This window comes from Castanea sativa, chromosome 1, assembly GCF_040712315.1.
Source record: "Castanea sativa cultivar Marrone di Chiusa Pesio chromosome 1, ASM4071231v1".
NCBI classification, from domain to species: domain Eukaryota; kingdom Viridiplantae; phylum Streptophyta; class Magnoliopsida; order Fagales; family Fagaceae; genus Castanea; species Castanea sativa.
This window is the reverse complement of record NC_134013.1, coordinates 55,087,076-55,099,880: the sequence shown is the minus strand read 5'-3', so window position 1 is coordinate 55,099,880 and position 12,805 is coordinate 55,087,076. Positions and strand designations below refer to the sequence as shown.

At 36.6% G+C, this 12,805-nt stretch overlaps 1 protein-coding gene across 1 annotated transcript; it reads right to left on the bottom strand.

Moving 5' to 3' along the window:
• Nucleotides 1-728: 728 nt before the first annotated feature.
• On the bottom strand, nucleotides 729-4,296 carry LOC142620021 (uncharacterized). The gene is made up of 6 exons (XM_075793461.1): nucleotides 4,117-4,296; nucleotides 3,898-3,972; nucleotides 3,240-3,370; nucleotides 1,576-2,077; nucleotides 1,185-1,298; nucleotides 729-1,073 (listed from the first exon to the last, which is right to left on the bottom strand). Exons 1-6 carry the CDS (start codon nucleotides 4,201-4,203, stop codon nucleotides 1,011-1,013), a joined length of 972 nt encoding a protein of 323 aa, XP_075649576.1. The 5' UTR covers nucleotides 4,204-4,296; the 3' UTR covers nucleotides 729-1,010.
• Between the last annotated feature and the right edge of the window lie 8,509 nt (nucleotides 4,297-12,805).

Here is a 12,805-nt window from a genome sequence, read left to right as displayed (position 1 = left end):
CGGAACATGGGCAAGGAACCCAATGGTTCAATTGGGATGTCCTTCATTTCCCGTTCATGTGTGAGGGTCCCAATGGCACACTGGGGAAAGCCATTATAATGATACCATAACTTCCAGAGACATTACCCATGGCCAACCATACAATCATCCACACGCCTTAAAAATAAAGCAATCCAACGATCCAGAACAATGGGGTTGGCTCACCGACAGGGAAATGGCCTGTCCAATATGGATGCCCATTGGGACCATGTACCAGTCAGATGCAGAAGCCATGTTTGCTGAATTAAATAGTGTCTGGTATAGATATAGATTGATGTTCTGTTTGGATAACTTATAAATTAAGCCATTTCTGAATGTTCAGAAGTGAAAATCTTATTTTAAAAATGATGATTGTGATGGGCCCTTTTAACTAATAGTATCAGATTGTGTTCTCATATGGTGGTTGTGATACTTGTACCAAAATTGCCATCAGCTTTTTTTGGTAGTCTTCAAAATGGATACCTGAGGCTGAAAATACAATGGATCCATAAATACAAATTCACAATAATATGATTAGAGGCCAGTTAACTGCCAAGAATTGACGTTTCCAAAATACTTGCATAGAGCATGTCACTCAGATGTCAAAGAGCAGCATAGAAAGGGGTCGTTTCTTTTTTCTGTTTGGAAAATAAAGAGAAAATTTTAGTTGAAACAAAACCACAACTCTTCTCTTGCCAGGTAGTTTAATAAAAAATGACTGTCTTCTATAAGATAATATAAAATCACAAAGTTCAATTCCTTGAAAAAAATGGAGATCAAAATATTTCTTCTGAAAACTTTTCTAGCAGAAGAAATGAGAAAAAAAATCTACAACAAGACACAGATATGGAAGCCACGTAAAAAAGGAGGAGCAGGTAGCTAAGCTTCGTTCTTAATTAAATGAGACAAGCAAATGCCTGCAAAGACTGGACTACAAAGATTACACCAAGAGATGCAAGGGCTTCCTTTCTAGGCTCTCTCCAAAATGTGCTTCAATCTTTAGCCACCAGCCGGACATACTTGTTCTCTACTGTGAATCTAGAGCTTGAATTGATCTGGCATTAAACAAGAAAATCATGAAATAATCAAAGGCCAGTTCCAGGTTCAACTCATATCATAAATCATATAATAAATAGACAAAAAGCACAATCCTAAGGTGGGCTGACCTTGTGCTCAAGCATATCACTGAGTTTGGTTTCATCTTCTGTTGTGCCAGATTCATGGAGAGCCTTGAGAACAAGTTTTCTTAATTTCCTCATCTTCAGAACTCCATCCGGATTCTGCCTCTCAGTAAAACACAAATAGGAAACATAAGTGTGTACTTGATAAAGAGCATAAATGCAATATCAAAATAAGCTGTTTCGGAAAGGACTCTGAAGTATGCCTTTTATCTTAATCCCCATACTGGGGAATAGGAAGTGCGTCTCTTTTTCCTGCTGTCAATTTTATATCACCCATACAATCTGAAAACATGTAGCTAAGCAGAGAAATATATACACAACCAAAAGAAAATATGTAAATGAACATAAAAAGAGTGATATTAGTCAAGATTCATACAGATTTCAAGGCTGATGTGATCAGCTTCTTCCACTTTATTTTCTGTTTCATATCTTCTCTGGTTGAGCTAGGTTCTGCCAATGTATCATTCTTCAACTGATTCTTTATTTCATCTGCTTCTGCTTTTTCGCTGTGAATAACTTCCCCATCACCTAAGTCACCAGGAGTATCATCCTTGGTCTTTTTTCTTGAATCATCTTTGGCAGATGCATCAAGTTTTCTCTTTTTCTTCAATGGTGAAGTTCCTTTATCTGCTTCTGACTTGTTATGCTCGGTATCAGATTTAGGTGGATCTTGCGAATTTGGTTCCTTTGCACATTTATTGTCAAGCAATTCATCTTTTCGAGCATCTTCAGTTGGAAGCTTTGTCTCTGGAGCAGATTCTTCTGCCTGCTTAGGTGGTTGTTTTGCGGCATGGAAAGCTCGGGCTTTTGCCTTGTGCTTCTTTCCTTCGGCATGGAGAAGCAGGGTCTGCTTACTAGTAGTGCTGGTATTGCAGAGGCTGAAATCACAATGAGAAAATGTAAATTAATCATCATTGTAATCAGTTTTGTGCAGAGAGAATTACAAATGGAATCCAAAGTTATACATATACTTTGAATATGGTCTTTTTGTTTTAAGGGAGGGGGGGTTCTCCAAGTCAAAGGGCACTTTTACACTGTTTGGATGTTTGGAGGGAGAGGGGAGTAGAGGGTAAGGAGGGGAAGGAGAGGAGAGTAAATTAAAGTGAAGGGAATGGTTACCCTTTCACCTTGTTCTGATGCTTTAAAAATTTAGGAAGAGGAGAGGGGAGGGAAATTTCATATAGATTGACAATTTTCACCTTAATTTATTAATTTTAAAGAAATAAATATAAATTGACAATGTAGGGCTGTCCAAATAACCTAGAGACCCAATGAACCGCTCGACCCAGACCGATTTGCTGGATGATTTTGATGGAAAGCAGCGGTTGGTGGCAGTTCTCCATTGTCAAAACCCTGATTGAAACAGGTTGAGAGTCAGATTTCCCCCCTTGGGAAAATGAAATCCGACCCGTCCGATAACCTTCTCTTCCTTGTTCAGCGAGTTCTAAGTCCATATCTGGTAAGAGATCTCAAGATCTCTACTAGATCTCAAGATCTCTACTAGATCTGGACGAGTTCTTGAGATCTTCAACCAAATCTGGTGGAGATCTCAAGTTCTCCGATCAGATCTGGTGGAGCTCTCCTCTCCCTCCCCACTGTTTTAATGACTCTGACCGAAATCCGACTGCCACCCATTGAGACTTGAGCTGTCAAAACCGCCATTCCTTACGGGTCTATGGATGGTTCCATTCTCCCCCACCCGAACTGATCGGGTCAAGTTCGGGTTGAGCACAAACCCAACCAAGACTGACCTGTGGACACCCTTAATTGACATCTTAAGGGCAAAATTGACATTTTAATTTGTTTTAAAAATCCCCTCCACTCTTAAAAATGAGGGGTTAGGAGGGTAAGATACCCCTCCAAACCCCTTCAAACCACTCCCCCCCTCTTAAAAACATCCAAACAAAGTTCATTAAACCATTCCCCTCCCATTCCCTCTACTCTCCTCTCCAAACAAACTGTTACACTGTCTAATTGATTTGATGATTAAACATTCTCACAGATTTTAGTATTCGAAGTTCAAAAAGATATAAAACATACCTACAAAACCATGGTGGGCGTTCAGATAACCCAACATTTATATCAAAATCAACTTGTTTCTTTGAATCCTTGCTGGGCTTGGCACTCAAACCATTTGAAACTTTCACTTGGCCTTTTGGACCATATTTTTCCTAAAACCAAAAACAAACAAATGACATCCTCAGTCCCGAAGCAATATCATTCTTAGCTTATACCCAAGTCAACAAATGAAGTGGATAACATCAGTTATAAAACAGAAACACATTTTTGCCCAATAGTGAGAGAAATTTAGCCCAACATACATAAGATTTCCGAAATCTTCAGCTCAAATATAATAACATCAGAGATTAAAGCACTTACTTTGCATGACCAATAGTTGTGAACAAACTAAACATGATTGCCACCACACAAAAAAAAAAAAAATCTCTCAAGACTTTTTGCAGACCGTCTCGAGAAACCGGATATTCACACACAGAGTGTAATTTAATGCAGCATATGCAAAATAAGCAGCTACTGAGCTAGTCATTTATAAAAGTTATAGCATTTGATTCGATTACAATGACATATACCCATCAAATAAGTCAATCAAATTTAAGAAAACCAAGCACAGAGCTGAATTTGATGACTAATAAAGAAGAAAAAAAAAATACATAGAAATGAGAGAGACAGAGAGACTCACCGCCTCAGTAATACACTGAGTGTGACTTTGAACGCTTTGCTGCCCAAATGTTTGTCCGCAATCTATGCAAGAAAGCTGCAACATTAACAAAACCCAATCAAAATTTTGATTTTTTTTTTTGAGAACAAAATTCAAGCATAATCAAATAACCCTCAAATGCCCAAAAACAAAAGCAACGAAATTCTTTGAAGTAAATTATTAATGAGGGGATTTGGAGACCTTGGTGGCGGAGCAAATCCTGAAGTGATTTGGTAACTTGGGCTTCTTCAGATTCTCTCCACAATCCTCGCACTGAAACCACACCATCTCTCTCTCTTGATCAATTTGTGCCCTCAACTCTGAGAGAGCTCTGAAACTGAACGAAGAGAATTTTTTTAGGGTTTAAGGCCTAAATCAAATTTAGGGGTTTTGCTGTGCTTTTTGGGACTTTCTAGAACTTGCTAGCCAGTCTACGACGTCGTGTAGGTAGTAAAAATGAAACGACGTCGTTTCATATTTCTTTGCCATAAAAGATAAAACGAAAACGTTTTTCGTGATTATTGACAATTGACAGTCACGAGGGAAAGTAAATATTTTTTTTGAGACAAAGTAATTTTTTTTTTTTGAGGGAAAGTAAATATTAAAAAAAGTAGTTTACCAAAAAAAAAAAAATAATAATAATCACATAAATTAATGAGCACCTTTCGGTCCTTTTCCAGTTTCCTAGATTCAACCAAAATGCAACAGCTTTCACACTATTTCTCTGCACTTGGTGAAATTCGGGTGCTTGATACGTCCCGTCCGAATTAATATGCGACACTGTTATTTAAGATACTATATGTGACTGTATTTATTTTATTTTATAACCTTCTTTGTATCTATGTAGAACTTTGTAGATGCTCTCTTTTTTTTAGGCCAGCAGGAGGAAGAAGCTCAACAACGTGGGCAAGAGAAATTGGAATAGAAAAATTATTAAGTCCAAGTAGCAGGAATAATGAATCGGGTCTATAAAGTAAACAAATAGACCTTGAAGAAGTAAATGGGCCTAAAAGAGCCCGAAAAGAGAGAAGTAGCAAACCCATGGGTTGTATGGATGTAGAAGGTGAGAATGAGCTACAGTTGCCACAGCAGGCCCAAAGCAATGTAAGTAAAGAAAGGAAGGAGTAATGGAGAACCCAAAACTTCAAGGATGAAGTATAAAATACTTGGGCCAAGGAAGCCCAAGGAGTTAGTAAAAAGTACATGAAAAGCACAGAATTAGAAAGGGCCAAGGATGCCCAAAAGGAAGTAAGCGGGATGTGGGAGCCCGCAAGTAACGTAGTAAAAGGCCCAATGAGTTTATTGGGCCATCAAAAAAAGGATAAACAGCAAACCCAAAGAAACCCAGCAGCCTTGGGTCAAGTAAACATCACGGCAGGCATGACAGAATGATGTGGCAGGAAGTAATAGCAAAACTAAGAATAGACCACGAAGAATGGCACCAAGAAGGAGAAGCCCACAATCGAGCAAAGCCCAGCAAGCCATAAAGAATGAGAAATCAATAAAGCAGCCCACGTTGCAAGAAGCCAAGAACAAACGGAAGAACAGATAGACGGACCTTCAGACCATGGCAAGCACATGAGCAGCAGGCAGATTTTGGACGAGCATGGAAGTAAGGGACGCACAAGGCCTAAACACTACCAACTTGTACTCAGCCAATACAAGAAGTGGTGGGTCCTGGGTCAGAGGTAAAAGGGCATGGTCTGGCGGTGGGGAGGGGGAAAACCTATTTTTTTTTGTTTCCTGCTCAGGCTCTATTGGAGGCAGTATCTTACTGGGATGACATACCACCCAAAAGAAGTAAAGCTGAGTTGGAACCACTAGGTGCATGCCATGAGGGACGAAGAGGAAGAGAGTACTTACACCGTGGCAGGTAAGAATGTCATGGCAAGCAAACAAATAAAGTAGTCTTCTTTTTTTGGTGACGTGGAGTGGCGCAGCCAGCGCAGGTAAGTGGCACTGGCTAGGCGACTGACCAATCAATAATAGTCGGCAAGGACGCCCACACCAGACAAAAACGGTTAAGACTAAAATGGTAAATGCCAGCCGTGACAGGCATTATATAAACAGCCCTTACTGTGCACAAAAAAGGGAGGACAACGATAGCAATCTCTAGGAAGAGAATCACCATAGCTAAAAAAGACACCGAAAGATAAACGAAGGGAAAGAAAGGAAAGAATTAAAGAATAGAAAGAAAAGTAAAAACGGAAAGAACAGAGCGGCAGACATGCACCAAAATCTCTCTCCCTCTCCGACCCATATTCTCTGTTAACGACAAACGACCTCTCTGAGTATAAGTCATTTAGGCCCACCCCCTCAAAGCATTTAATTTCTTCCCTAGAGAAATTATTCGCGTTGAGGAGATGACTCCCTTTTTGACTTAGACTCAACAACATAACTTAACACGGCAGACTAACATTTTCTTTTAATAAGCTTATTGCTACTCGTTCTGTACTTATCCTTTGTTGCTGTTTCATAAAACGAATATTCCTTATCAAAGCCCATTATTTACTTTTGTCTAAATAGTAAAAGAATCTCTATTATTGTCTTTATTGTATTTGATTGCCATGGTTATTATAACAGCTTTGTCTGCCATGGGCATGTGATAAAAAATCTTAGCAAACGGGGGCATGGTTTGCGCACAAGCCAGACCAAGGAGGGTTGCTATTGGACAAGTCCCAACTCCCTGATCCAGAAAACTTTGGGCATAGTACGGCAGAAGGCAGCCCAGCCCAACATTTACAAAAAGGCCCACCACAAACTTTATAGCTTATATTATAAAAATCAAATGTAAGATAAATGTCGTATATGAGACATGGATATCATTATTGTCATATATATGTGGGGGTCAAAGATACATAATGGATTTGTTATTTGTATATATGAGTTTTAGAGTTTACAATGGAAGAGCTAAACAGAGTCAGGTTTAATCACTAAAAACTTATAAGATAGAGTAATGAGTTTATAAACATAGTATATAGGTTGAATTGGATGTTATATATCACTAAGAACAAATGAATACAATATCTCTCTCGAGCAACTCTTTTCTGTCTTACTCTCCATCCCCCCTCAACTAGGAAGGGTTCTATTTATGCTAGTTGCCCCTCACCTTAGAAGTGAATTCCAATAGTAGAGATCAATAAATACTTGTCCTATCAAGTCTCTTCTTCAACTTTTAAGAAAATTAGTGGATTATTACGTGTGTAACACTGTTCAAACTAGTCATTAAGTAATAAATACAGTTTTGTCAGGTTGGAACATCCATTTAATGTGAAAGTACTTGTGGCTGAATTCAGGCACTATATCTCCTCTGGTTCGTTTGACAAATGTCCATCATGTAGTGGCTCATCCTCAGATATTCTATATATATCATCGAAATGCATATGTCATTCCTTCATCGGCTAGTCACTAGACCGCCATTAAAGCAGTCATTGTGCAAGGATGAAGTCCTTAATTGGCCCTAGGGTTTTCGTCTCAATCACACATATCTGGCTTCTATTATATTTTCTAACTAAAAACATCAAGGACTTTAGGGTTCAAATCTCTTATTTCTAAATAGACATATTGGAAAAGGTCATGGACATGGAGTGTGATTGGCTGATTGCAATGGAAACTTCCATTATCACGTGAGAGTAAAAAAGAGGAAGAACAGGCTGTCCACGGGACGCTAGCTGTTGCCTGTTGGAGAGGATTGGAGGACACTTGAAGGCCAATGGCTGTCCTTTCCCAACCTGTCTCTTTACTCAATTTGTTTCCGCAAAGAAACAATATTGTCCCTACTTCACCTTTCAATCACACCCTAAACCACTCTTACTCCCCAAGCGTTTTCAATGCGCGTAACTTGCACGAAGCCCCCCCAAGAGTCCAAACCTAAAAGTCATATATATAAATTGATCACTACACTCTACAATACTACTATTGCGTTGGAAAGGAAATATATATGGGCATCCATTGATTTTGAATTTGGAATAAGGACATGACAAGAAATGAAATAATAAAAGCACTACGCATCAAATTGAATCTTAAAAAAAAAATTATAAATGCTTGGTGCTATTGCCATGATTTTAAATGACTACTTATTGACACGCATGAGCCCTTTTGTCCAAATTTTTATTCCACAACAAAAGGTTGGTTTAGTTCGCATGCATGACATGAGAGTGAAAAAGCCACCATTTGAAAGTAGTGTGTTTTATGTGCTTGTTAAAGTTCTCTTGTACAATTCAAAACCGAACATTTAGGAAAGAATGGCTAGTAATTCTGTAAAAGGTTGTCTAACATAATTGCTTGCGATTCCAAGAGCATATATATATATATATATATATATATATATATATTAGGGTCATGTAATTTAATTATCATCTCTTCATGTACGAAGAACTTGATCAAAGATTTAAGAGAGTACAAGATTCGAACCGCAGAATTAGCAATATATTGTAACTATCTCAAAAAAAAAAAAAAAAAAATGGTCAGAGGGCTCTCATTCATACAGGGATGCATTAAATTGTTGCTTTTCTGCAATTTTCAGTATTAATTCTTGGTTTAGTCATTTATGGTTAAGATGGATTTTTCGTTTTCACCAATGTTGAATCAAAACACCCATGCCCAGTTTCATCGACGTTTTTTGCTACTAGTGGCAAGGATTTCGACAACTAATTAATAGGATAACGGTGGTTGACATATCAAAAAGAAAGGGATAACGGTGGTTGAATTTCCTATAAATATTGGATCTTGCTAACAACAGACATATGTTTATAGTTAAAGAATAACGTTTTCTTTTATGCATTTAAGGAATAACAAATACTCTGTAAAGTTTTCTTAACCAAAAAAAAAAAAAACTCTAGAGTTTTTATTTTTTGGGTGGGAGATAGAAATCCACTAGTTAGCGCCATAGTGACTCTACCTGCTAGACCGGGGCTTCTGGGAGTGGGGGATTCGGACGAGCCATAGTTGTACACTCAGTCCCATCAAGGACCCTAGTGAACATGAGCCAAAAGCATGAAGTCATATACCATGTTAACTCATTTCTCAAAAGAGCAAGTAAGGATAATTAAATTTTATAACTTGATTAAGGTGACTCATTCCTAATTCGAATGCCAAGTCAATAAATGATGATTGGAGTAATGTTATTATCAGGCCAAGATGCATAAAGAACCTTCGGGTTTGGGTTAGTTGCAAACTAATATTACGTTTTGTATCAATTTTATATTATTGATCGCTGAGTTAGGTTTAAGAATTGTCTAAATTAACCCCTTCATCATAATTTTGTTGACAGTAACTAAAACATAATTATCACATGATGTGCATGTGATACATGCACAACATTTCGCTATTTTATAAATAACAATAATACAAAATTGGTAGCGCGTTTCTTTTTGCATTTTGTCCTTATAAAAAATAATGATAAAAGAAATTATAATATGAGTGGTGTTATATATATTACAAATTTTATTACATAAATCTTTTAAAATGATATATTACAAATTTTGATAAATATAATAAAATTTCAATCTAATTATATTATTTACTCTATAATAATTATTTTGTTATCAGGTTAAGGCATTAATTAAATTTCTATTCGACAATATAAAATTTTACCAATAAAATTGATTGAAACTTAAGGGTCCGTTTGGATACAGCTTATTGCTGAAAACTGAAAACACTGTATCAAAATAATTTTTAAATGTGTAAATAGTGCCGTGGGTCCCATTTTTAATTTTAAAAATTCTGAAAAGTGAAGTTTGTGGGTCCCGTGAACAGTACACGGGACCCACAAATTTGCTGAAAGTCAACAAAATCGGCTACTGTTCATGCACAGTAGCATGAACAGTAGCCGCTTCTCCTATGAAACGCGTGAAGCAGAAGGGCAAAAAAAAAAAAAAAAAACCGCTGAACGCAGACGCTTTCATTTTTCATCCGTATCCAAACTCAGCCTAAATATACCACCAACTATATTCATTACTGCGTTTGTTTGTTTGTTGGATGAGATTTTTAATTTTTAAAGTAAAATTAGAATTTCTAAAATGCTCAAAAGGAGCAATCGACTACCGTAAATAGTAAAAGGAAAAGGCATCTTTTGACACACCGCGACCACGGGCCACGACCACTGTAAATAGTAAAGACATGTTTTTTTGTGTTCTGTTGAAAAGCAGAGCTTATGATTTCAAATCATTACAGCCACGCTCCAATAATTCTAAGCAGGAAAAAATGTCTCAGTTCGAGTACTGTACTTGTTTCTTACAAACTACACGTGTCTTTAGGTTAGAGCATCACACAACACAACAGTTTCTGCTAAAGTAGGTATATAGTTTCTGCTAATTTCTACAAGCAACATCAACATCAACATCAACATCTTTGAAAATATCTACGACCCCAAATGAAAAGAAAATATTGGACGGGTACGCAATCAAGGTTTTCGTGACAACAACGTAGAATTTTAGACAAAAATGACGTATTTAGACGATGATGCAATGGGTACTGTTTTTGTCAGTGTTATTGTAATATTGTTTGTTAGTAATAGCTCTTTATCCTTACATTATTTATTTTGACAATACATCACACATTATTGGCAACATTAAATAATTGACGCTCGGGTATGCATTTTAAATGTTATGTTGCTTCTTGGTTTAATCATTAATGATAGCTTACTTGCCACAGTCCAAATATATGACACAAAATAATGGAACATGTTGAAAATATGTTAATGGCAAAAGGATGCCTAGATGAAGTGTATGATAAAAGGCTAGCAGTAGTGCAAGACCCTAGCTAGCACGCATAGGTTGCATATCTTTCGCAAGGATAAAGACATCTTTGTGTTAGATTCTCTATGAATGAACGTAACATCACGTAAAAAATTATGTCCAAAGTTTTCACTAGGTTAATCAAATAGATTTTAGACCTCTTGTAATCTATCAAATCTTTGAATTAAGTCTTCTAATTAGGGATGATAATGAGACGAGGTGGAATCAAATGTATCTTGTTTTTATCCCTGTTCGATCTCATCTTTAGAGCATTCTTATCAAATATTATAAAAAATTTAGTATTTAGCATCTAAAAAATCAACTTTATAACATTTAACACATTACTTTACAATATTCCTTACATCAAAACTTTCTATTTTTTTAAACACTTCATTTAAATATTATTTCTTTATTATTTTTATTCTTTTTTTATTTTTATTTTTTTCATCCTCTCTCCCTCTTGGTCTCACTGTCTCTCTCTCTCCCTCTCTGTCTCTCTCTTTCTCAACCCAGTAATCCTACCCACGGCCAGCCACCAACCACCACAATTCCAACGACCACCACGTCGATTAGAGATCCACGTTGATCAACTTGATGACCCACGTCGAACTCTTAGCTGATGACCCACGTTGATCTCCTCTCAACATCGATGTCCACGCCAATAAGAGACCCAAGAACCCACCAAGTTACAAAATCAAATCAGTTGAAATTTAAACACAGAACCCAGACCCATGAAATCAAACCACAGAACCCAGACCCACAAAATCAAATCACCCCGCCGTCAAGCTCTACCTCCATATCGACGGCAACACTCTAAAGGTGAAGTGGATTGTCTCCGATCACCACTCGTCTAATTCCTTTGTGAAAACCTTGAAAATTAATGGTGACGGTGATGATGATAGAGGACAGTCGTGGTGGATACTGAGAGTAGGGGCTAAGGTACGAGCTAGGGTTTCATTGGAGATGCCATTGAAGATGTTCAGCGATCAGCGGTGTGTGGATTGCGTGTCCAGTGGCGTTTGGGCTTTGAAGTTCCCGACTGACGAACCTTGGAGGGGAGGAGCTCAAATCGTGAAATAGAGAGAAACATAAGCTACAAGAAAGAGAGAAGATGAAAGTGAGAGAGGAGAGAGAAGAAAAAAGAAAGAGAAAAATAAAAAAAGAGAGAGAAAAAGTGACAGTTGGGGATAAAAAAAATAATATTTAGTTTAACATTTATGCTACAGTGAGCTGTTATTGATAATAGCTCATTGTAGCTATGTTCAAAAATTTTGACATTTGAAATCTTTGATGTAGTGGGTATTTTTGTGTGTTGGTGGTAAAATTTAGTTTTTAGCATTTTTGATAAGAATGCTCATAGGGCAAAAAAAAATCCTATTGTGATGATAAGTCAAAAATGCAAAAATAACGACGATAAAAGTTAACTTCAAGGAATTCTTACATATAAATCATGTATTTGGGACAAAAGATCTAAACTCTACTTAAGATTAATGATCGGAACCAAAAAAAAAAAATGGAGAGATTAATGAAGTATCCTAATAGTCCAAACACTTATGTTAAAAAAAAAAAATTTTTTTTTTTTTTTTTTAACATAAGTGTTTGGACTATTAGGATACTTCATTAATCTCTCCATTTTTTTTTTTTGGTGCAGGAAAGACCAAAATTTTTTCACATTTAAAAAGAGATATAATTGTACTATATATTTTCAATGCCAGCTTTTTTTTTTTTTTTTTTTAACATAAGTGTTTGGACTATTAGGATACTTCATTAATCTCTCCATTTTTTTTTTTTGGTGCAGGAAAGACCAAAATTTTTTCACATTTAAAAAGAGATATAATTGTACTATATATTTTCAATGCCAGCTTCTACAGCTAAAAAACAAGGCTAATTATTGTAGTGCAGGAAAATGACTGGCCAAAGACTACCGTTCCTATAACTATCAATATACCTAACCAATAGGGTACCCAGGCGAAGACTAATGAGATGAAAGCCTATCATCATAACTCATAAGATAAATAAAAGTGCAACAAATATACATTTAAAGTGACCAACCTAATTCTCATTTATTTAAAATTTAAACTCTCATTATGTCATTTAAATACTGCTACTTTATCAGTTTATACAACACAATATCTCTGTCTGTCTTCTAAAGC